We start from the raw sequence: 26705 nt of genomic DNA, 5'->3' as shown, positions 1-26705 counted from the left end.
ATTGGTATTTATAATGGAGGCACATTTTTTTCCAAAAATCCTGTAGAAAAGAGGAAAGCGTACTTCAGTCTTAAATTCAAGCCTACAAAACACTTCCACTCTGATTATCTTTGTCCAGCTTTTCATGTGTTGTTTCTAACAAACCTTTTCAATCTTTTACTTTTGGCTTTTAAATACCCGTGCCCTGCTCCTAGAGGTTCCGGGGGCTTGTGGTTTTCTGATCCCAGGTAAGGTTGTGAACAGCCTCTTTGACTTAAGTGCCCAGTGAAGACCACACCTTCTGACTTTCCTTTTTTGTATCTCAAGACCTTTGACCTTTGGCATGCACGCTTGTACCTTGTTCTCACCCTGCGTTCCCATATCATAGGCTATCCAGCCTTCTGGTACCCTTGCTCCACAAAGCCTGCGTGGGCAATCATGCAGTTTGCCAATACTGCAGGCCGACTGTTTGTCATATTTATTGAAACGTTTTAATAGGGCACCCTGTATAACTGCGTAACTGAATTCCTTCTAGGCGCTGGATGGATAATAACCAAATGTTAGGGGCTGCACCATATCTACCATAGATAAGAGGCCTACATGCTTCCACAATCCAACCAGGCACACAAAAATGACACCATTTGCCCGCCCATCGTCTCTTGAAGCACACAATCTTGACTTGTTACCAAGGTCAGCTTGATGTACAGCGCGTACTTGCTCCACGTGAGGTTAGAATTAAATAAATACCAACACACAATACATTCAGGAACTTGCCATTTTAGTGAGCTCAGTTGCTTCATCTCTCCAGCATTATTATTAATTTATCTATGTTGTTTTTTATAGGGCTGCACATCACTTTATTTTGACCTCAGAGTGCTCTGGTAAATGGTCACATACAAAAAAAAGACTCTGCAGGTGACAGGCAATATTTGGGGACTAAAGGGCATCCAAAGGAACTTTGTAGGGATATCACAAGTCACAAGGGAGCATCAAGACTATATAGAGGCATGAGACTAGAACTAGTGCATTTAAAAGTCCCAGTACAGCAAAGTGGTTTACAATATCCTTTAATGTGCCATTGGGCATATTTTATTTATTGAATTGCATACACGACTGCTTAAGGTTCCCATGATTAGTGAGACATGTTCAACTAGCCCTCGCCTTTAGGGAACAACATTTAGCATTCTGGTATGAGGAGGTGTTAAGTAAATGTTTCCAAACAATAGCTACAAGTCCCAGAAGACAGTGTGGTGTTGTGTTCCATGTCAGGATTGGTTAAGTTGTCACACATGGCATAAAGCCATTCATATACTTTGTAGGTGTGAGGGTTTTGGCACGTGTTGTAGATAACATCAGTGGCAGCTTCCACGGAATATTACGGTTGGGTTAAAAAAAAAAACATTTCCTCTTACCTGGCTGCCGGCCACCAACACTCCTCCGTCCTCTTCTGTTCTTCAGTTGACGCAGGGATTCACACAGGCTTCCAAGCCAATTAACGCTGCTGTCACCAGCATGACAGCAGTGTCGTGATTGGTTTGAGGGGCCTGGTTCGGCACTCGGATGGGGAGTGAAAGCCTGTGCATGTTCTCCACCCAGGCTGTGCAATACAGCCAGGTGGAGAACATGCTAAGTGCGCATGTCTGTTTGGCCGGCCCAAGATGGCCGGCCAAACCATCATGTACACTTAATTGCACAAAACACTCCTCCCCCTGCTGGCTGTGATGACAGCTCAGCCCCGCAAAACTGCCTCAGTACGGAAAAATAAAATGATAATAACATAGTGTTACTATAATTTTATTTTTCCTTTTTGCACTGCTCGAAGCAGTGGGGCGGCACTCCTCTGCCTCTTTGAAGGAGCCGCCGCTGGCTAACATGCTGTGCACCTTCCAGACATCTAGTGATAGGTTCAGTAGAAAGAAGGAGGTGGACGCAGTGGTGCGCTCCTGATTACCACGGCTTGCCAGCTCTGTCAAGCCTTCATTCCTAGCCCCTTCTGTCATACTGTGATTTCTGATGGATACATCTGCCAGTGGATTCCTCACCTTGTGAATATCCCCTGCGCCAGCAACATTCGGAAACTTCTGTAGCAGTCCACACCGATGAGGTCGAAGACGACGTCACAGAGGCACGGCTCCGCTCGCGACCTTTTTTCCGCGCCGTCGACGCCAACCGATTTCGGGAATCTCTATCTGTAGCTTCACTGTTACTTTGTGTTTCTACTAGATTTCTCTGTCCTTTCTTTGTGAAAATTTCGACAAAGAGATCGGGGATCAAGTCCTTTCGTGAATGTGGAACACATATGTCTATTACGGATCCACATGACGACTGTGTATGGTGTTTATCTTCGGACCATGATGTGGATGGATGCTCTTGCTGTCGCAAGATGAGCTCCAAGGCTCTCAAGGAAAGAGAGGCGAAACTCTTCATCGCGAGGATGAACAAAGAGAAGAGAGGAAGGAGGAAGTCGAGAACGAGGTCACGATCGAGGTCGAGATCGAGGTCGGCGTCGAAGTCGACTTTGGGGCATGCTTCAAGATCTAAGAAGCACAAAAAGAAGAGGAGACATTCTTCTCGACGTCACTCTGACAAGAGTACGGCTCCGAAGTCGAAGTCACCTTCTCGAAACCGTAAGGACTCTGTGTCTCCCTCACCCGTTCCGGATTAACCTGCTGGTCCTTCTTCTCCAGTGGCTTCACCGGTTCATTCTCCGACTCCATCTCCGGCGCCGGTTCCATCTCCGACGCCGGTTCCATCCCCGGCTCCGGCTTCGTCTCCGGCTCCGTCTCAGCACCGGGCGAGCCTTCGACCCTGCAAATTCCACCGTCGGCGCCGGTTGGCCCAAGTCCGGTGATGCCTGATCAGTACCCTGCGTTCCCTGGACCAGGTCAGGACCCCACGCATTATCTAAATGCAATGTACGGGGTATTTTCAAGAGCTATGTACTCCACTGGTGCACCTTCGGGTCCGATGGGTCCTATGGCCTTCAGTTTGGGAGTGCCTCAGGCATATCCACTGGCCCCCTTCATGCCATTTTTCCCGGCGACACCGTCTTGGCATCTGCCGGCGCCGAGGACATCGACGCCGCTTCCTTCTTCACCGGCGCCGACTCGACCTCACTGGATGCCGGCTGCTCCTGTGGAACCACGTTCGACGCCGGTACCGGCGCCGTCGGATTCGATCACGGCGCCGCCGACGCCGGTTGTACGGATCCGGTCTAGGAGGGAGGCTCAAAGGGTGCTTGATGAGCAAAGGTACCTTTTGGAAGAGGCAACAGAAGGAGAGCTTGTGTAGTCTGATGACGTTTTTGAAGAACTTAAGGAGGCTAGTGGCTTGGATTTATCTCCTGAATGGGAAATTACTCCACCTTCTGATGAACCCTCAAAGGATGTGGCTCCATATCATGCAGTCATAAGGAAGGCAGCTGAGCTGTTAGATCTGCAGTTGCCTTCTACTGAATTCAAGTCAAACATTCTAACAGAGGTACTGCATTCTCCTACTATGGTTTCAGAACCATTGTTGCCTTTTAATGAGGCCATTATAGATCCTGTAATGGAGGTGTGGCATAAGCCTTTTTTTGCTCCCGCAGTTTCTAAAACATTTGCCAGGAGGTATAGGGCAGCTCCAGGGGACCCAGAGTTTTTAACTTCACATCCGTCGCCTGAGAGCCTGGTGGTTCAGGCTGCTTGTTCAGGGAAATCTAAGGGTGCGTTTCCTCAGGTCCCAAGTGACAGAGAAGCTAAAAAACTAGATCAGTCGGGCCAAAAAGGTCTTTTCATCGGCCAGCATGGCCCTTAAATCTACAAATGCCACTTGCCTTTTGGGACGCTATATTCATGCGCTCATGGATTCTGCAATGAAATTGGCTCAAAAACTATCTGAGGAGGATAGGGTTGGTTTTAATGAGGTCTTGATGGATGCCCAGGCAGCAGCACGTCAGGTGATACAAAGTGGACTGGACACAGCGGACTCAGTAGCAAGAGTCATGGGGTCTTCTGTTGCCACTAGGAGGAGTGCGTGGCTTAAGTCTTCAGAGTTTTCCCCTGATGTGCAATCAACGCTGTTGGACTTGCCTTTTGATGGCTCTGGACTATTTGGCAAAAAGGCAGATGCTGCACTTGAACGTTTTAAGGAAAGTAAGGCTACGGCTAAGTCTTTGGGCCTTCAATCCCAGTCAAGAGGATCGTTTAAGAGATATAGGGGTTTCGGAAGGGCAACCTTTCGTTCCTACAGGCAGACCCAGCAGCAACAACAGCAGAGCTCTCTGTATAAGGGGTACAGAGGCAGAATCAGGGGTCGCACACGTGGCCGTCAGCTCTCCTCCTCCTCCTCTTCCTCAGCCCCTCCCACCACCGCAAAGCAGCCCTTCTGGATCATGCTGGTCCTGTGGGGGCCGGCTTACCCATTTTCTACAAGATTGGGAATCAGTTACTACAGACCTTTGGGTTCTGGATCCTGTAGAAAATGGGTATACCCTTCCCTTTCGGGGTGTTCCCTCCAAATTACCCTCCTTGTCAAGGGGCTTGCTCAGAGAACCACCGTCTTCTCCTACAGGAGGAAGTCCTGAAATTATTACAAAAAGGTGCGATAGAGGTGGTTCCAGAGCAGAAGAGGGGTCAGGGATGCTACTCCCGGTATTTCCTGATTCCGAAAAAGGACAGCAGACTGCGTCCGATATTGGACCTCAGGATCTTGAATCTTTATCTGAAGTAAGAAAAGTTCAAGATGCTCACCCATGCGCATGTTCTGGACTGGATGGTGTCGATCGACGTGCAGGATGCGTATTTTCACATCCCCATCCTGAAGTCGCACAGGAAGTATCTCCGGTTTACGGTAGGATCGCAACATTATCAGTTTGCGGTCCTTCCATTTGGTCTTATCACTGCACCCCGAGTCTTCACGAAGGTGATGGCAGTGGTGGCAGCACATCTCAGGAGGTCGGGGATTTCGGTTTTCCCCTATCTGGACGAATGGCTGATCAAAGCGGAGTCGCCGGAGAAGGTGCTACATCATCTGCAAATAACAACTCAGCTGTTGTACAAATTGGGTTTCTCGATAAATGTGCCCAAATCTCACCTGGTGCCCTCTCAGCGAAACCTGTTCATAGGGGCGGTACTGGACACTACTGTGTGTCGAGCATTCCCATCACCACAAAGGATTCTCGACATACAGGAAATGATTCCTTTATTTTACAATGGAGCGGTCGTTCCAGTACTGAAGGTCCTTCGTCTGCTCGGTCTGTTTGCTTCCTGCATTCTGTTGGTCAACCATGCACGCTGGCACATGAGGGCGCTCCAGTGGTGCCTCCGCAGGCAGTGGTATCAGCACAAAGGAGATCTCAGGGAGTCTGTGAGGATCTCCAGAGAAGCTGCGGCGGATCTGTCTTGGTGGAGCATGGAGGGCAATCTGTCTCAATTCCATCTACCTCCATTGGTGGCCACAGTGATAACGGATGCATCTACTTTAGGGTGGGGTGCGCATCTGGGGGATCTGGAGATCAAAGGTCTTTGGTCTCCAGAGGAAAGGTTGCTTCACATCAACCTTCTGGAATTGCGGGCGATACGTTTGGCACTCAAGGCCTTCCTCCCTTCCCTTCACGGTCAGTCGGTTCAAGTCCTGACGGACAACACTACCGTGATGTGGTATGTCAACAAGCAGGAGGAGTGGGGTCTCTTGGTCTCTGCAGAGAGGCTTTGCGTCTCTGGTCCTGGGCTCAGGATCATCAGATTTGTCTGATGGCAAATCATCTGGCCGGAGTTCTGAACGTGCGTGCAGACAGTCTCAGTCGGCAGTTCTCCGCCGACCACGTGTGGAGGCTCCATCCAGAGGTGGTTCGTCACATCTTTCGGACGTGGGGAACTCCTCGGGTGGACCTGTTTGCCACTCACGAGAACGCTCACTGCCCGTCATTCTGCAGTCTCCAGTATCCGATGCAGGGAGCGTTGGGGGACACGTTTCAGTTGAGTTGGAGCTCACAACTCCTTTACGCGTTTCCCCCCATACCCTTGATTCCTCGGGTCTGAGGAAGATTCGCCAAGACCGGGCCCAAGTCATATTGATCGCCCCGGATTGGCCAAGAAGTGTGTGGTATACAGATCTTCTCCACCTCTCCTCGTGCCCTCCGCTCCGTCTCCTTCTCAGTGCAGACCTCCTCTTGCAATCTGAGGGGCAGGTTCTACACCCCCCACAGCTTACACCTTCATGCCTGGAGATTAAACGGGGCAACCTGAATTCTTTTTCTCTCCCGCCTGATGTGGTAGATGTAATTTTGTCTGCCAGACGTCATTCCACCAAATCTATCTATTCCTACAGGTGGTCTAAATTTGTACTCTGGTGTGGAGAGAAGTCAATTGTTCCTTTGAAGGCTCATTTATCTGACATTCTGCAGTCTGCCCTTTCTCTTGCTCAGCAAGGTTTTGCTGTGGCTACTGTTAAGGGATACTTATCGGCTTTGTCGGCTTTCCTTTGCTTGCCAGATCAGCCGTCGTTGTTCAAATCACCTATTGTTCTACGATTTCTTAAGGGCCTTACAAACAGGTTTCCTCCTACTCCCTTTATTGTGCCTCAATGGGACTTAAACCTTGTCTTAACTTATCTTATGGGTTCTCCCTTCGAGCCCTTACACAAGTGTCCTTTGAGACTGTTGTCTTTTAAGACGGTTTTTCTTATTGCAATCACCTCGGCAAGGAGGGTAAGTGAGCTTCAAGCTCTGAGTTCAAAACCCCCGTTCTTGACCATTCATGCTGAAAGAATGGTACTCAGGACCAGGGCTGCATTTCTGCCTAAAGTGGTAACTCCCTTCCATCTGGGGCAGTCCATTACCCGCCCTACCTTCTATCCTCCCCCTCACCCTTCCAAGGAGGAGGAGAGACTTCACCGCTTGGACCCTAAGAGGGCGGTGAGCTTCTACCTTGACAGGACAAAAGACTTTCGAGTTGACGACCAGCTCTTCGTGGGCTTTGTTGGCTGCAGGAAAGGCAGAGCGATGCACAAGCGCACCCTTTCCAGATGGATTGTCTTGTGCATCAAGATATGCTACTCTTTGGCTGGTAAGGAACCTCCAGAGGGTTTAAGAGCCCATTCCACTAGAGCTAAGTCTTCCACTTCTGCTTTGTCTAGGGGTGTTCCTGTGGAGGACATTTGTAGGGCGGCAACTTGGTCCTCCCTCCACACTTTTGCGAAACATTATTGTTTAGACTCCGAGGTGAGGAGGGACGGACACTTTGCTCGTTCTGTCCTTCAGGACTTTTTGGTATAGAAGGGTGGACACCCTCCTCCGGGAGTGGGGATTGCTGTGGGAATCTATTCACAAGGTGAGGAATCCACTGGCAGATGTATCCATCAGAAGAACAAGTTACTTACCTTCGGTAACGCTTTTTCTGGTGGATACAGTATCTGCCGGTGGATTCCTCACTGACCCACCTGCCTCCCCGTTGTCCACCCTTGTATACCTTTGGTATATGTATTTGTTGCTGTCAAAGGCATTGTGTTGTTTCTTTTGCCTTTCTATTTTATTATCCACACTGTGTGTGTTGATTTGTATAATATGTACTGTGTATACTGTGTATATATTGCTGTCAGTCCGTCCGTGTGCCTCGCTGGCCCGGAAAAAAGGGCGGAACTGACGCCATCACGCCGACGAGGTCTTCTTATGGAGCCGGTGACGTCAGTGGAGTGGCGAGCGGAGCCGTGCCTCTGTGACGTCGCCTTCGACCTCATCGGCGTGGACTGCTACAAAAGTTTCCGAATGTTGCTGGCGCAGGGAATATTCACAAGGTGAGGAATCCACAGGCAGATACTGTATCCACCAGAAAAAGCGTTACCAAAGGTAAGTAACTTGTTCATCTCAGCAAGTAGAGGGGAGACGTCCTCTTAGTGCTGGCCCAGCAACAGTAGAGGACTTGTGGGCTTGCACTGTGACATCACTTCTCACTTGTATTGAAGTATTAAAAGCAAGAAAGAAAAAAGTAAGAATTGCATTGAGTTGTGGAGGCGGAAAGATTTCACAAGATAATTTATTTCATACACACAGCACCATCAACATTGTCAGCAGCCCAGCTCAGCTCCCAGTCTCCACTGGCACCCAGTAGAAATTTCCTACCCAGAGGCTGCCCACAGTCCTTGCATGCAGTGCTTATTCAAAATAGAAAATACGTCTAAGGCCACAACACATTTCTTATTATAGGTGGCTTTTAATACAATCTTCTTTACATTATGGGAGAGTAATAAAGTATTTACATGGGTTTTTGGCATGTTCAGTTAGTTACTGAGATCAACTATTTAGAATTAGGATAGATGCAAGGAAATTAGTGGTGGGAAGGAAGTGGGAGGACTGAAGATGAATTGAAATTAGTAATGGGAAGAAGTCAAACCAGATCGATTTACACAAAGTAGCATGGTCCTAGTTGAAGTAAACTCTTTTGAAATTGACATTAAAATTATAATTGCCTCAAGTAAAAGTTCCTTTTTCAAATCCCCTTTTCCAGCAGTACCAACATGGGTAGCTCTAGCTAGCAATTCTTGTATGTAGCACACCAACTTAATTTTCATTAAGAGACAACTTTTTTGTAATTGCTGTACAATACTGTTTTACAATCTTTGAACAGCTTAACCTACAGTTTTAATTTTAATTGCAGGCACTAGTTCTTATAAAACTTCACATCAAATAGTACTTCACATCAAATAGTACCCTCCTATTGTATTTTTGTGCCATGTTCCTTTTGCAAAGCTACTTTGTTATAATCAATAGCCATTTATGATGTGCTGTTTTAAAGTCATGCAGTTGACAAGAATAGGAAGGTAGTTCAGAAAGTTATAAATATGAACTGTGTCAGTTCATGACCACTTTTTGAAAATATTTTTTGAAATATATGATTTGATCTGAATTTAACAATTGCATTAGTCCATAGTAATTAATGGGGAAACAACTTCAGAAAAGCATCTGCCTCCTAGACATTGTTTGAGATAACGCTAGAGTTATTCTGGACCTTTGCCTGATCTTATTGTTCGATGCTATTCGGTGATGCCAGAGAGGAGTTTAGTAATAGTATGTGGCCCGATTCACAAAACCATTTTGAGCCATTATCATATTTTTATATAAGAAAATGGCTCCAGTCATGCTTGACAGGTATCCACAAAATAAAACTTAAGAGGTGTAAATACATGTTTGCAGCATTTGCTGCTGAATATCCTACCTTCTGCATGCTCCTTGCCTCCAGTGTTGGGCACAGATGTTGCACGTTGGTTTTCTGTGAAGTAGACGTTTAGGTTTCTAGGTGACTTGTTATATCTCCCCCAAACCCACAATGTAACAGGACATAGAATTCCACCTTAGACTGTTTTTTTCTACCATTGGGTTTGAATTTATCTGTGAGAGCTCTGGAATCATGGCCTACTAAATATACATTTTCAACCTCAAGACCGTGGAATAACTACATTAAATACACGAATAGAGTGCAACCACACCAGAACCAAATTAGAACAACGTCCTTGGTGCCAGGTCATATGAGAACGTTTCTTTGGAGCACGGTTATAGAGAATACACCCTTTAAATACTGTCCTAAGTGTAACTAAGTTCCTGTGGTTGGACCAACATGGGGCATTCAGGCAGACCACAAAGAATCGAAGTGTTTGACCTTTAAGGCTGTTCTGTGTAAACAGACCAGTCTGCATCGAAGAGATGGCAGTGGGTGCATTATAGAATGCAGCATTAAGGTTCTCCCAAGCCATCAACTACACTCAAGTTCTAAGGCGTTGATGGAACTTACTCAAATTGGTGGGCCTTCCGGTACACTTGGGGCCCAAAGGAAGTTGAGCCCCCAATTTGTCTCACGTAGTGACTGGGTCTTCAGAGAGCATTCTGCTCTATGTCCTTTAACTAAACCAGGGGCCGGGACAAAGACTTTACCTCAGATTTTTCAATCAACACACCTAGAGGCTCTACCCTCTGTGGTTCGACCTCTAACTGAGCCTCTGCTCCAGAGCAAGGAACATCTTCAAGAGGAGCACCGAACAGCCTCCAAAGAGGAGACAGCTGTCTGCCAGCCACTGGTCCTGACCCATTTAGGCTCAGAGAAAGCACCAAGTTCCTGAGACAACCAGCCTCACCCCAAGTGCCTACACTGCCCACCTCGGAACCAGTTATTGGTTCTAACATCAAGCTTTAGGGTGACTTCAAGACCAGCCATGGCCTTGGCGCACAGCACCACCACCAGCAGAAGACAAAGGCAAGCAGACTGATGTTAAGAAAAAACGAGGCTACAGATAGACCCAATCTCTGGATATAATCTGTCACATCCACCTCCAATTGGTCAGTCTCACACCGAAAATGCCTCTTCACATTGGAGGAGTGTTAGAACTGGGGGTCTCTAGTTGGCTGAGGTAGGTACCTTATTCCAAATAGGGACCCTTGCTTCTAGTCAGGGAAAGGAGGGACACCCTCTTTGATACCCCTACTAACCCCCTGGTAGCTTGGCACGAGCAGCCATGCTTATCTTCAAGGCAATGTGTAAAGTATTTGCAACCACACCACCAGTGACACAGTGATAACACTACAAATGGACACCACACTGATGTATGAAAATAGCAGTATTTTTATCAAGAAGAAAAATACGGTAAGACCACACAATAAGAATCCAACATATGCATATTCCTTATATTTCACTTTGCCGGTTATTAGGCCAATAAACACTTGTAGGTTCTTGCGGTATTAATGAGCAGTTCACGATGTTCAAATGCAGTCCTAATGCAATGCTATGCAGTTCGTAATGCGATTCGTATCGTTAGACTAATGCAGTCCTTAATGCAAGAATAATGCAATCCTCAATGCACGTAATCAGGCAGTTCATAATGCAAGAATAATGCAATCCTCAATGCACGTAATCAGGCAGTTCGTAATGCAAGTATAAGGCACTCCTTAATGCAAGTGTAACGCACTCCTTAATGCAAGTAATAAGGCAGGTTGTCATGCGAGAATAATTAAATTCTCAGTGCACATAATAAGGCAGTTTGTAATGCGAGAATAATTCAATCCTCAATGCACGTAATAAGGCAGTTCGTAATGCAAGTATAACGCACTCCTTAATGCAAGTATAACGCACTCCTGAATGCAAGTAATACGGCAGTTCGTAATGCAGGAATAATACAATCCTCAATGCACGTAATAAGGCAGTTCGTAATGCAGGAATAATACAATCCTCAATGCAAGTAATATGGCAGTTCGTAATGCAGGAATAATACCAGGCCAATCGATGCGATTAGCACGGGCACCACTAGGCCCCGAAAACAGACAACAGTCCTGAACTTCCGAGGGTGGCCCTGGTACTGCCGGGCAGGTCCAGGTCGCTCGAGGACTCAGCGCGTCTAACGCAATGCAGCGGGAGAGAGATGGAAGCACTCCTGTACTCCTCCTGCGCCTCCCCACGCCACACACCCTTGCGGCTCCTGACCGGAGTCCAAACCTTACCTGGGTGATGCGCTGCCTCGCTTTCTCTCTCTCCCCGTTCGTCAGACGTCCTGCTGGGCGCTCCCGATGACGACGCAGCTCTGATGCAAGGCGACGCTGTAGCCGGACAGGTTACGGCGCTGCCTTCTCCGTTGCTGATGATCTTGGGCAGATTCCTCTTGCGAACAATGATCACAATTACCTCACAACTTCCTTAGCTTTACGAAATCCTTCAGCACGTTGAGGCTCAGGCTGGCGGCGGCGATCTTGATCCCCAGCCTCAGTTACGATGACGGCTCAGGCCACAAACAACTTCACAGCAGCGTGGACGATGATTCACGCTGCGGGGGCACTGCAGTCATGGGCACTTTCCAACCAGCACCACGGACCCCAATGGCAGTCTCAGCCTGCACACGCACAAAGCGTCGCTGAGATTCAGTTGGGTTTCGGGCCACACAGTCCCGGAGCAATGCTTACAAAGGTCTCAGGCTGCAAAAAGCATACACACACAGCGCCGCTGAGACACACTTGGAAACTTTGATGTTCCTGAGTTTCCACAACAGGGAGCCAGCTCTCCTCGGGCCCTTGGGAAAATGTTACTTGAGGACACAGCACACAGCAAAGTCCTTTCAAGCAGGGGGACACAGCACACAGCAAAGTTCCTTAGCCTCTCCTTTGTAAATCAGCAAGCTGCAGGCCAGCCCCAGAACACACAGTAAGAGTCAGTCCTTTTCTTCAGTCTCTTCAGCTGTTCTTCCTTGGCAGATGTTCCTCTTGACCACGAAGTAGTTTCAATCCTTTTCAGTCTTGAACAGTCCAACGTTCAGGGGTTTCAGCTCTCAAATTTATACCCCTAAATGTCTTAGAAGTCTTTGTGTTCAGGGGGGCACTGACCCCTGTCCAAACCAGTTCTGTGTGTCTCCCTGCCAATGACACCTTCTTCCTTTGATTAGTGGGGGTCTGGTTCCTCAATCACTCAGCAAGAGGTGGAGCCATTCTTTTATGGTAGCAGCCCAGGCCTCTTCACCTCCAGGGGCTACTCCTCCCCCCTTAACTTCAGATGCAGGTCAGCCTTTTGCTGTCTCACCTCCTCCCCTGGGTCAAGACATTTCCCAGATCCTAGAATCCAGACAGTCAATCCACAACCAGGCAGAGACACACAGAATTGTTAGAACAAAGAAACCAGACACTTCTAAAAGTGTGGTTTCTAAACACACAATGCAAAAACCACCTTCACAAAAAGATGTGTTATTAAATTGTGAGTTCAGGCACACTAAACTTCACCTCTCTGTCTTAAGCCTATGGGAAGATAGGCTGGAAACATAGTACACAGCCTTCCCCTTTCTGTCCTATGGGCAAGATGGCCTTGCAACAGTGAAACACGAAATGGAGAGTATTTCACTGTCAGGACATGGTACACACCTCAGTACATGTCCTACCTTTCACAGACACTGCATCCTGCCTAGGGGGGTACCCTGGACCTACCATAGGGGTGTCTGATGTGCATGGAAAGAGCAGGGTAAGGCCTGGCAAATGAGTGCACTTGTCAGGACAACATGGCAGTTTGCAAACTGCGTGCAGGCACTGCAGTGGCAGGCCTGAGTTCTCTTTTTAGGGCTACTTGTGTGGGTGGCACTAATAGTGCTGCAGGCCCACGAGTAGCATTTGCATTACCAGCCCTGGCACACATAGTGCACTTTACTAGGGACTTTACTAGTAAGGCAAACATACCCATTATGGACAACCAATTACCATAACACTTTATACAGGGAGCACTTGCACTTTGATACTGATCAGCAGTGGCAAAGTGCCCAAAGCATCTAAGCGGGCAACATAATGTCAGAAAAAGGTCTAGGAGGAAGGCAAAAAGTTTAAGAAACTTTAGCCACAAAGTGCCAAGTCCAACGAGGAGGCAGTCTCATAACATTCATGGCATACAACATTCTAAAAAAAAACAATGCCCAGGTAGCCCCCACCTCCACCTGCAGTGTCATCTACACAGTCCTCATCCCCAGCACAGTCAATTCATACAAACTCAAATCAGGATCCCACTGCAGATCAACCAGACATCTATGAGGACCTAAACCCACAGATGATGGAGGGGACCAGTGGCAAGACTATAATCTCCACTTCCCAGATGACCTGTCTTTGGAGCAATATCCTGTTAAACCGTCCATACCTGGCAATACCTCTGACTACCATACGGAGGACCATCACATACTTTAGCACCATATAGTAGAGGAGGAGGATGACATCCTTTTTGAGACTCTCTCAAAGGCAGAGTTTCTGCAGATGTTAAAGAGCATGCAAAAATGCTCTACAGAATTTTTTTTTAAAAACCCATCAACGCCACTATCGTCGCACCTAGAGTTGAGAAGAAGTATACAGTGCCACCACAAGTCCCCCACCAGATTCACTTGTGTATATATCACAAAAAAGGGCTTTCAAAAAAGTATATGGCATATCCTACCATTAAACTAAGAAAGCAGGTGAATTGATGCTGCAGGCATGCAAATAGCTTTGGGTGATGGCACACAATGGCACAATGGCTCTGTTGGCTTGCTGTCAAGGTATGATGAAAGGAAAATAGTATGCTGTTCCTATGTGGGAAACGGGGAGAGAAAGGAGGAGGGGTGGGAATACGGGGGCAGGCACAGATAGTATATTGTTTCAGCCAGGTGCTTCCAAAGGAAAAGCGTGATTGCAAAGGGATAGCTCCAATAAGGAGCAAGGGCACTCTCACACATTGGAGGTGTCATGCTTCATCATAGGGCAGCTCCTGGTTGGGCAGGCGCTGCAATGCCCAATGGGCCCCTTTGAGCACAGTCCGCAAAGTCTGGGTTTTGCAGACAACAAGCAGGAGCTGGAGACAATTCAGTGGTCACCTCCCAGTGTCCACCATTCCAGCCGTTAGAGTTCTCCCAGAAGAGTCAGTCATCTAAGCCTGTACTCTGGGGGAGGCATCCGGGGCAGCAGCTGCAAGAAAGAAATATTAAACTAAAAATTGGTTATGTCAGGGTTTTAATTGTTTAGGGCAAGTAGCTACAGCTTACATATAACACATATTTAATGATTTTGCAAAGGAGGAAGAATTATATAACACACACCAAAATTAGAATTCAATAATATATTTAGAAAAAATCAGGTAATTTTGGCTGTCGCAATTTACAATTTCAATTGCAATATGAAATATGTGAATGTGGTGAAAAAAGTGATGTGGTGGTTGGTGATAAAGACCGTACACTATATACAGAAACAATTAAGCGTGCAATTAAAAAGGGGAGGAGAAAGATTTTTTGTATGTCCTTATTATTTTAGCACATATGCTTCAGGATCCAATGACAAATAAGACTGTGATCATGAGCGTTGTGTAGACATATGCAGTACGTCAACGTTTCGACCCTGTAAGTTGTGCAAAAGTGAAATGCGTCAAGGTGGGTCTTCTTCAGGACAGGAGTGGGGGATGGCAGCCAAAAAACTATTCTTTGGTATCTCTGCAATTTGTCAAATTCCTCCTAGTTAAACATGGGTTTACGAGTAAAACCACATACACCTCCACCAGCCGGTTGGAGTCTCAGAATGATTCAGTTAATGACTTCCACCCGTCGGTTGGAGTCTCTATTTATCGCCAGTCGAGTGATTTACGTGATCTGGCAAAGCTGCTGACGGACGGATGTATCTTTGCCAGATCACAATAATGCACCCTCTTGTTAGTGGAAGGATCTAGTGTTGGTGGAGCCCAGGGATCAGGACAAACTGCAATGATGGATCAACAAGAACTTGTTATTGCGCAGGCCTGTCCTCAACCACAAGTTACCAGCATTCCAGGTTCCTCCCTCATGGGGTGAGGAGCACACATGGGCCAGCTTAGGAGCACACATGGGCCAGCTTACATTTCAAGGGCAATGGTCTCCGGAGCAACATTGCTTGAACATTAATATTCTCAAACTGATGGTAGTTCAGCTAGCACACTGAGTGTTTTACAAACTGATTTGCAACAAAACATTACTCATTTACATTGACAACATGACTACTGTGTACTACTTACAAAACCAAGGGGGCACACACTCACAGCAATTGTCCAAGCTAGTAGATAAAATCTGTCAGTGTGCCATTCATTGTTAGGTCCTTCTGCTCCCAGGAGTGGACAACGTCTTTGTGGATAAGTCAGCAGAATGCATCAGCAAGCACATGTATTGGAATTAATTGTCGTATTAATCCACCAATACTTCCACCACTGGGGGAGCCCAGTGTTAGATCTGTCGCCACAAGTGAGAATGCATAATGCCAAGCTTTATCTCCAGGTACACACATAATCCATGGACAGTGCTCTTTGCAGGTGTTGGTCAGGGATATTTGCATATGCTTTTCCTCCACTAATGGCCATTCTGAGTGTAGTGAGGGAAATGTGACAAGCAACATTAAGACACATCCTCGTTGTACCTACCTGGGCAAGGCAGCCATAGTGCTCCCTTTTTCTCAAAATGTCTACACACCCCCTCAAAATGTTGTCCAGACTTCCTCACATGATAACAAGAACATCTGAAACAGCCCAACCTCAGGGTGCTGATTCCCTTGATTGGCATCTGAAGTTTTAGAATTTGGGTGCAATTACTTTTGAGATAAGTAAATGCAGATTCTAAAGGAATCCTGAAAGGTTTCTTCCGCGCTCACAGAGAAAAAGGTTTTTGTCCACTGTTGTAACAATCTCTGTTAGATCTTACAGGTCTTGGTGCAAGACCTCATCTGTTACCTACTGCACCTTCAAAGGGCTGGATTAGCCTACTATTTTATCAAGCTACATTTTGCCACCGTAGCACCTTACCTGTAAAATAGAGGACACCAGTCAGTCTTCAAGATCCCTGTGGTTAGAGCCTTTATGTAAGCACTTAAAAAGGTGAGCGCTTGTGGAGAGCTACCAGTTTCTTCATGGGAGCGTAACAGGATTCTTACACAGCTCTTTAGGCCACCATTTGTGCCACTACACTCTTACCCACCAGAGTACCTTTCATGGAAAGTGGCCTTCCTTATTTAAATCACTTTTATCTGTAGATTTGGTGAACTGCAAGCTGTAACGGTATAGGAGCCATTTATTCAAGTGCTTAAAGATTAGGTCATCTAAGCTGGGTCTGGTGGCTTAGTGGACTAAGACATCCACTGCAGGAGCCTGTGTTTGACCTTATGGTCACAGGTTCTAATCCTGGCAGATCTGCTCCTCCTTTCATGCTTCCGAGGTCAATAAAATGCATACCATTGTGTTGTGTTACAATAAACATCTGTTATTCAGCGCCGCCGCCAAGATACCCTTCTGGGGAAACATGCTCTTTACTAATACACGTTATGTTATCTTTAATACATACTAGATTTCTACCTTAAGTTGTCTGTTCTTTACTTTTCAATCAAGCTATTGATTTGCTAAGCTTTCCCCTAATCTCAGTTGGTTGTGTAAAGGGCCCAACTCACCTTTGATGTTATGTGACCTTATGTGTGACACTGGCAGTGCCAAATTCTGCAGAAAGACTAAGCAACTTTTTGTAGATTTTGGCCAGGCCTCTGTTGGAAACTCAATTTCGAAAACGGGCCTCACAGCGTAATCCAGGATCAACCCTTTCACAAAGTATTACTGTACGGACATTCATGTCTTACAAGTGGCACCGTATTAGGGTGACGAGTACTGCTTTTCAGTCCATGCAGAGCATGTGATCTGCAGCAGCACATATGCTGAAAACGGAAAACCTTACATACCTGTTGCAAGTGTTTTGCAATTTGTAGTGCTGTAGATTCACATGCTCCTTTTCTCCTCCCTGGAAGCAAGAACGTGGAATGACCTTTTAAAATAATATTTTTTTTTAAACCTAGTTACATACATACACCAGTAAACCAAGATTTTCCCTCTTCCGATCTCTACACCTCCCTACTCCGACCCACATGACACAATTTTAAGTAGAATCTAAACCTGGGGCTTTTTGAGTTGTGCAAGAGGTATCACAAGTGACCTCAACCTCGAAATCTCTGCTTCAAAGAAAAACACCTTTCAAAGTCCACGCCCACCACTAAATGACAGACCTTACTGATGAACTATTGTGCAGTACTGCAGTTCCATGACTGCATACAATTGCACACGTGCCTTCAAGTTCTGCACAAGGGTTAAGAAGTGGGTAGATCAATGCGTGTTTTTACTTATGCATTTGTGAATGCTGACAAACGTGTTGTTGATAAACTCCCGTCTGACCGTTTCCCACCCTAGAAATGGTCCGAGATTTGCTTTAGCCAACGCTCTGTTAAATCGCTTTCCAGGCTAGGAAGAGGAATGGCGCACCAGACTCCGTGGGATGCACGGGAAGGGATTTTACCATGGGAAAAAAACGTTTTCTTGTGGAGAAAAAGTGCAATTACAAAGCATGGGCTTCCTTTGCCCGTGGGTACATTTCTGCAAGGGAGAAACGGCAGCGTCCTATGATGGGACTTTACTCGCACTGTCAGTATCACGCCCAGAAACCCGAGGCAGCCGCCGCTCTCTAGACCAACCACTGGGAATATGTTACATTTCAAAACGTGGTAAATCTGCACTCTATCGTGGGAGGAATTTTGCGAGAACATATGTATTACTTGTTTATTATTCAGGCCCTATCAGAATGTGTTCTCAATCTCGCTGACGTTGTGATGGGCGCACTCACGTGTTTTCATTCCATGGCTCACCATCCTTGCCAGAGCTATACTGGCAGCTTTCCATAGTATACGTGTTTCTGGAGAATAACAGCTTGCTTCCCCCGTGTTTTCTTTACATTTTGTCTGATCAAGGCGATTTTGTTGTGATACTACCCAAGTACATTTAATGTTTATGCCATGTTAGCGAGACGACAGGCAATGGCAATATGGAGTTCATTATTTCCAGCTAACTGCTATTGGTTGTGACAGCTGCAATATGCACTTGAAAAGTATGTATGACGTACACAGATGTTGAAATAGTTCTCATGTCATCACTTGCTTACCCGTACCTAGCTCCTGCGTCTCTGCACGCCTCTCCCGCTCCCGCCCCATGTTTCCAAGCCATTTTGCTGTCCTCACTAGATTCATTTGACGTCAGATGGCGCTTTATTAGCTACATTTCGGAGATATCTTAGAAGCACTCTCAGATTTGTTCGCAGTCCAGCAGAAAAAAAAAACATTTGGCAGAGACATGCAGAAAAATATTGCATTGGCACTGAAAAGATGAACCAGCCAATAGCCTTCTCACTAATTAAATGTAATTTATGCTACCACTAGAAACGAAACTCAAAGCACTTAGCAGGAGTGGGACAATCTCTAAAGTGATGACGATGCCACGGCCTGATGGCAAAGAGCACAAGAAAGACTACAAATCCCAGTCCGTAAATAACACCAACAGCTAAGCATAGTACCTGGGCTGTGCCTGTTTTGTAGTTTTATTACTAAACAGGCATAAAATTACAGAGGGATGTGATCAATGGTTAGTCATATTTACTGTAGACCTTAACCAAAGCTCCTTTGATCAAACCATACGTTTTGCTGCTAGAGGAGGCCAGTTCTCTCCCACATAAACTTCGCGCCAGCAAAGTTGGTCAGGTCTTGGGAATCTTGCCTTTCTCGTTTGCAACTAACACATTTCTCTGTAAAATTGGTGCATAATATAAGCAGTATGGACATTAATAGAAACACTTTTTGATTCTTCGTAATTACAGAGAAAAACAATTTGAAAAGGGTAGACCAGTAAAGAAAGTGATTAATAACTGAAGGTCATTAATGCCGGAAATTCAGTTCAATCCCCCCATGAATATAAAAATGGAGGGAGCCAGTTCATGTGAAATCAAATAACTTCAATAGTGGCTTAAACGTTATTGTTATAACTATATGGCAATAACTGGAGTTAAATATATGTTTAAAACTATGCACAACTGCTCCGTTGTTCTTTAAAACTGAATAAATAAAGTATTAAAAAAAAACCTTATTGTTATAATTGTAATTTTTGTTGTAGTTATTACCAATTCGTTTTCTAATGTGGTGTATAAAGTGCCGATATGCCTGTTGTCCTCAGGTTTGGAGTGTCATTTATACATACATGACGGAAAGACCCACTGCAGCTCAGTTATTGTTGTCTTTTACTGCCCAGTTATTGCAAGGGGGTCCATTATCATTTTTAGGTCTCGCCTGGCGATAGCAGCGCATGCGATGCACTCGCCATGCGAGTCCCTTATGCAATCAAATCTCTCAAAGGCCTACATGCACGCGTAGGGATGGTCAAAGATGGCTGCTCTCTCCATGTGTCCACAGCTAACAGCATGCACTTATACGTACGGACAGTGGACAGCCCAACGCCATCTTGCGAAGCTTTCATTGCCATGGCAACGAAAATGCCGCTTCGCGTATGCTGCTCACTGCGTATGGGTGGACAAAATGTGCACGCGCCTGGCGGCGTGCTTTCGTTCCCCGCCACCCCCCCCCTTCGGGTCCCTCCTTCCATTGTGTGCGTGCTTTTGCTTGGCGGCGTGCATGCATGCACTGGCAGATCATGCGTCGCACATCCCTGGGCACTGATGCCCACCACCGCACAGAGTAGCCCGCCTGTCGCTGCCGGGGTCGCAGCTTTCGCCGCATGGCCGGTGCGGAGATTCAGATGGTCATCCTGCTCATTGCCACCTCGGTGGTCGACGCACATCCCTGGGCGCTGATGCCTACCACCGCACGGGGAGCCCGCCTCTCACCGCCGGAGTCACAGCTAAGCAAAATTACCAGGTATCTTTTTTCACCATGGGCCTACAATATTAATCTCCATACTATAATATTAAGCATACTTGCATAGATATATGTATATAAAACGAAAGCTGTTGTCTATATTTTCTATTAGAAAATACAATTCCCCGTCACTTGTTGTGAGGAAAGTTTGTGGAATATTACCAACTTCAAATTCTGTCTAATTTTTTTCAAATCTTTAATCAACTCGCATTTCCTAAAGCATTCTCGTTGCCCTGAAATCAGAACTGTTTGATACTGTAGCTCGTCCTTCTTTTGTTGTTATCATTGTGGTTCTAGTGATTGGCTCGGTAACAGTGAGATTTTCTTCAGTCCTTCTTCAATGTCAATCCTTGTCCAAGCACGACAGGCGCGCGTAGTAAGAGTAGAATGGCGATGAGCTGGTCTCATGCAGCACTGCGAATGGGGGGCGCCACCTCCTGTAGTCGCAGATGCCTGCATCTTTTCCCGGTCCTAAATTTCCAAGAAGAAGACCCTGCTGATGAAGTTAGCTTCCAAGACCAAGTAATCATTGTTCTGCTTGTCCCATCTATGCTGCTACCTCTTTTTAGTATCCTCCGCTGCCTACCTTTCACTTTAGTATTTTGTATGTATTTCCAACTTAGCGAGCCTTCCAAACCGTGATGATTATCCTAATTTGTGTCACTTGCCCACATTTTCAGAGCTCCCCAGGTTTCCCTCAGCCAGACCCCAGTTTTTGTTGTGCATTTTGGGACGGGTTGTAGTATTTCTCTCATTTTAAACAAGCATTAAAAATGCAATAGGTCTCGCCTTTCATTAAGTTAAAGCCATTTGCTTTGCTATGCAATACCATTAGCAAAGCAAATGGCTTTAACTTAATCAAAGTCGAGAGCTATTGCATTTTCAATGCTTGTTTTGCATTAGTGCCCTTGGCATCCTTGTTACTCCACAGTGTTGTTTAGTCTGGGCAGGGTGGTTGTCTGGTTACAATCCTGGATCCATGCAAAAGGTTTGGTTGTAATTCTGTTACAGTTATTGCAGGGGCGTAATACAGGCCCTTGCAGCCCCAGCGGCACATGTCCCTCCCACCCTAAATCCTTCGGCCCCCTAACCCAATTCAGTTCAAGACCAATACACGTCTGAGATATTGGAGACTGGAGGCCCCTCTTAATTTTCTGCAGTGGAGTCCCATCATTTTGTGGTACACCACTGAGCTATTGCCAAATGCTTTTTAGTAGTGTGGCTTGAGGGGGGCATAGCTTGTTTCAGATGTACGCAGGATCTTCCGCTACTTCAGTCGGTTTTTGTGTTAAATGAGTCTTCAATACGGAAACCAGTTATGTCTTTTTTCTTAGTAATTGATGAAAAACAAATTATGGGGCATATTTATGATCCCTGGCGCATCCCTGCAAATCAGCATGGATGCGCCAGGGAAGATGCGTCACGCAAGTTTGCCCTTGCGCCACCGCAGATGCGCCGCATTTACAATGCGGCGCATCGTGGCGCAAGGACAAGCAGATACGTGACGCATCTGCCGGCGTAAGGTTGGCGCAGTGTTGAAGTTGCGTCGCAAGCGCGACGCAACTCCAGCACTGTTCCAACCTACCCTATCCCTAACATGGTGTCTCAAGCCTTACGCCTGTTTCAAGCAGGCGCAGGGTTTTGACGCATCAGCGTTGGGAAAGTGACTCAGTGAAATCTTATAGATTTCACTGAGTCACTTTTCAGGGGCGTTCCTGCGACGGAACGCCCCCCCTGAGTAGCAACGCCCACATGAAACCTGACGCAGGTTTCATGTGGCGCAGGGCTTTACACCGTGACGCATCTCCATTGATGCGTCACGATGTAAATGGGGCGCAACATGGCGCAGGGTTTACGCCGCCGCTGCGTCACAAAAGTGACGCAACGGCCGCGTAAAAGGGGCGCAAGTCCCTCATAAATCTGCCCCTATGTTTTTAGCTAGCATATATTACTCTAAAGCAGGGGTCTTCAAACTGGAGGGCGGGCCCCCCTAGGGGAGCCTCAAGTTATTCCAAAGGGGATCCAGGCCCTGGCCAAAAGAAGCATTATGCTGATAACTGCCTTGTTTTCAGCTAAAATAAAATGTAAGTAAGCGACTCTGTAAATGGTCTTCACTAACATCTTTTGTAATTTATATCCTGGGTGGGGGAAGGTATCAAGAGGGGAGAGACTCCAACTCCTCTACCCCCATTTCTAATAATTACACTGTGGATACTTTTTACACGTTAGTAAGGCCTGCCTGACCAGAACAGTATGTTTTGCAATTATGTGTTTGATTGTGTTTTAAAATGGTAATAGAACTTAACTGTAATGATTAAATAAGGTAAGACCTTTTTAAAAACTGCCAATTTAATAGAATAATTGTGAATAATGCCCGATTATAAATTTTTTGTCCCGGGGGCTGGAGGGGGGGGGCGGTATTAAAGAGCTTGAAGACCACTGCTATAGAGGATTGTAGACAAAGCAGTTTCCTGCTAGCCCAGTGTAAATACACCACCTGGCACTTGTGGCAATCTTTATGAAATGGTTGCAGTTTTTCACTGAAGAGATGGGTGAGAGGGTGTAACACGTCACTGTTGCAGATGTCGTGAACCACAATGGGCTTCTCTGTTTCTTTTCCAGGTCCTGTGGACGTTAACATCCTTGCCAAGTGTAACCCCTGCTTATCCAACCCCTGTAAAAACGACGGGACCTGTAACAACGACCCAGTGGACTTTTATAGGTGCACCTGCCCATATGGCTTCAAGGTATGAGCATCGGACCAATAAACATTCGCAGTTTTTTTTTTCTTGGTCTCTGTTAAAATAGAATGAGATTAAAGCAAACAATCTACTTAAGTTATTAACGAATTATGATAGGTCGTGTATGGCATAAACAGAAACCCAGTTGTAGGAGCCAATTAGCCGGACATGTAATATTGAAAATGTTAATGTATGTTGATATAAACCACTAAAATGTTAAATAAAGAATTGAATTTACATGCATGGAACCCAATGCCTTTGTGAATAGCCTAACATTCTATCACTGTTGTGACTATTCACTAGTTATCTGGTTTTAAGGCATAGATTGGAACCACCTCCTTGGCAGAGCCAGGCAGAAGTTCCATGTTGATTGCACATCTTAAGTCTGGTGTTGCTTGTTTCAGTCTGACAGCATAAGCTAGCTAGGATCTGCTCCACAATAGTTATTTTCTAAATATTAACCACCACCTTAGCAGGCGAGGGTCATGAAGTGAGTAATTACCACATTTTTAAACTCTGCTGCTTATTCCTTTAAGTTAGCTATACAGATGGAGACTTGGAAAGACCAACTTGGCACTGGCAGTGTTGGGGCCACCAATACTGACAGTGATACCACCTGCCCTTTACCACATTGACAGTGTGCCTGTCCCACCAGGGCAGTTGTACCTCGACTCACCATCAGTGCTGTGGTGGCACGCATTCTAAAGCTTACAGCGATCTCAAATGAGGTTACCTAAACATGCATTTTACTTTATCTGAGACTCTATATGCAAAGTTTTGTGCATAAAACGTTCCCATCAGATAATTTAGTCCTGTTGCACCATGGCAGCCATACTTTCATTGGATTTCATGACAGACTGCAAAGTAAAATATTAGCAAGTGCATGAATACATCCCTAAACCCCTAAAATATTCCACTGATGAGTGAAAGAGATTGGGTTACTGGTTGGGGGTTTCGGTGAAACTCTACTGAAACAGGAATCGCAATCTTTGTCAGGCTGAAGTCACTAGCAAACCCTAAATTAATCTGTGCTCAACCCTCAGGTAGCTTGGCACAGCAGTCAGGCTCAAATCAGAGGCAATGTGTAATGTATATGCGTAACACTTCAAACAGTATCAAAGTGGAAACACACCACATAAGGGTCCCACACTAGTTTTGAAAAAATAGAGTAATTTTTAATGAATAAAAGAAGACCAAAATGGCAAAAATCCAATCAATAGAACTGAAGATATGATGGTGTAAAGATTGCAGTGAAAATAGTGCCAAAAAGCACAAAGCGCCAACTATGGATATCTGATCACGCTGTACAAGGACAAAGTCATAAGTTCAGGTCAAAAGTGATGGAGCGGAGGCTGGCAACAGGGACCGAGTTTGGTCAGCTGAATAAGAGTACCTTAAATCCTGGATCTGATAGACACTTCTAGCCACAGATGCCTTACATTAGAATTATCCTCAGGCATCAGACTGGATCGGTGCATTTTTCATGAGCAGTACCCCTGTGGGTGGCATCGTTTGGCTTCATGTGGCGTCATCTGCACTGGAAATGATGTTCGCAGTGCTTATATAGGCCACCCAAGCGTTCTGACTTGTGTTCTTTTCTTTCCGTGATAGCCAGCGCAGATACAGGAAGAGCTTCCCCTTAGTCACTTTTTGACAAGGTTTATTCCTTAATTTTTTCAAAGTCTTTTTTGAGGTTAACCTCCTGGTATGGCACAATATGTCACATAAGAAGGCTGGCCTCAAGCACTGCGGAGCCTGTCACCAACAGATGTCGGTGACTAACCTGCACCTTGTACACCTCAGGTGCCTCGAGCAGGATAATGACCCAAAGGCCTACCCCAACTGCAGCATCATGCACCCGAAGGCCTTGAGGGAGTGATCCCTCAAGCTTATGGCGTCTCAACGTGCGTCTGCGTGATGACAAGGTCCCGGTCATGGACAAATCCTGGCAGAGGTCACAGAGCCCAAGGTTGTTGTCGCATTCCAAGTCGTCGAGCGATTCAGGTGAGTCGAAGTCCCACAAGAAGAAGAAGTCGAAGCGTGCTTCGAGTTAACCTCATCTGTCAAATAACAAGATGAGGGAGCGTCACCACTCGAGACCTGGCTCAGTGGTTGAGTCAGTGCCTGGTTCAGCTCCACATCCCCCCGACCTTCCGGGAGCAGGAGCAACCCAGCCCAATTGAAAGAATCTTATGAGGCCAAGCACCTCATATTTGGGTGGCCCTTTCTGTCCAGAGTTCCTTTGGACTCCGCAGGTTCAGTGGGGGCCCCTACTGGATCCATGCCTCCGGCACCAGTCAATTTGGGAAAAAGGGGGTGGTGATGGACAGAGTTTCTGAATGATGCAGAATACTCTTACCAAGTCAAGAGATCATGGTTTTAATCCATCACCGTTTTGTAGCTCACTGCACCATCCCAGCTCAGAACCTGGCTACATGCAAATTAGTCTGTACCTGTCCCAGTGCATGATGGGAACAGGGCAAACCAAACTACCAAGCCAATTCTTATACTGGGAAGGAAACAAGCTTCCGGGGACCGGTTTCTGGCATCACAGCCTTCGTCGGCCCGGCTTGCCTGAATCCTGATGGTGCAATGAGCAAGGGACTCACGTCTGAGCATACCCTCCCACACAAAGTGTGGATAAAATCGATTTGGGAAAAAGGGGGTGGTGATGGACAGAGTTTCTGAATGATGCAGAATACTCTTACCAAGTCAAGAGATCATGGTTTTAATCCATCACCGTTTTGTAGCTCACTGCACCATCCCAGCTCAGAACCTGGCTACATGCAAATTAGTCTGTACCTGTCCCAGTGCATGATGGGAACAGGGCAAACCAAACTACCAAGCCAATTCTTATACTGGGAAGGAAACAAGCTTCCGGGGACCGGTTTCTGGCATCACAGCCTTCGTCGGCCCGGCTTGCCTGAATCCTGATGGTGCAATGAGCAAGGGACTCACGTCTGAGCATACCCTCCCACACAAAGTGTGGATAAAATCGATTTGGGAAAAAGGGGGTGGTGATGGACAGAGTTTCTGAATGATGCAGAATACTCTTACCAAGTCAAGAGATCATGGTTTTAATCCATCACCGTTTTGTAGCTCACTGCACCATCCCAGCTCAGAACCTGGCTACATGCAAATTAGTCTGTACCTGTCCCAGTGCATGATGGGAACAGGGCAAACCAAACTACCAAGCCAATTCTTATACTGGGAAGGAAACAAGCTTCCGGGGACCGGTTTCTGGCATCACAGCCTTCGTCGGCCCGGCTTGCCTGAATCCTGATGGTGCAATGAGCAAGGGACTCACGTCTGAGCATACCCTCCCACACAAAGTGTGGATAAAATCGATTTGGGAAAAAGGGGGTGGTGATGGACAGAGTTTCTGAATGATGCAGAATACTCTTACCAAGTCAAGAGATCATGGTTTTAATCCATCACCGTTTTGTAGCTCACTGCACCATCCCAGCTCAGAACCTGGCTACATGCAAATTAGTCTGTACCTGTCCCAGTGCATGATGGGAACAGGGCAAACCAAACTACCAAGCCAATTCTTATACTGGGAAGGAAACAAGCTTCCGGGGACCGGTTTCTGGCATCACAGCCTTCGTCGGCCCGGCTTGCCTGAATCCTGATGGTGCAATGAGCAAGGGACTCACGTCTGAGCATACCCTCCCACACAAAGTGTGGATAAAATCGATTTGGGAAAAAGGGGGTGGTGATGGACAGAGTTTCTGAATGATGCAGAATACTCTTACCAAGTCAAGAGATCATGGTTTTAATCCATCACCGTTTTG

The 26705-nt window shown here is 46.3% G+C and overlaps 1 protein-coding gene across 5 annotated transcripts in view; it reads left to right on the top strand.

Annotated features, from left to right (window-relative positions):
• The window catches only part of SLIT2 (slit guidance ligand 2), a 689918-nt gene that overhangs the window by 537176 nt on the left and 126037 nt on the right, over positions 1 to 26705 (top strand). For all 5 annotated transcript variants that reach the window (XM_085642360.1, XM_085642359.1, XM_085642358.1 and 2 more), the window contains one exon: positions 22793 to 22917. In XM_085642360.1, coding sequence (XP_085498486.1) covers positions 22793 to 22917 — 125 coding nt within the window. The remainder of the gene's footprint in view (positions 1 to 22792; positions 22918 to 26705) is intronic.

This window comes from Triturus cristatus, chromosome 2_2 (assembly GCF_964204655.1).
Source record: "Triturus cristatus chromosome 2_2, aTriCri1.1, whole genome shotgun sequence".
In the NCBI taxonomy this organism is placed as follows: domain Eukaryota; kingdom Metazoa; phylum Chordata; class Amphibia; order Caudata; family Salamandridae; genus Triturus; species Triturus cristatus.
The sequence above is the reverse complement of the archived record's forward strand: the minus strand, read 5'-3'. Positions and strand labels throughout refer to the sequence as shown.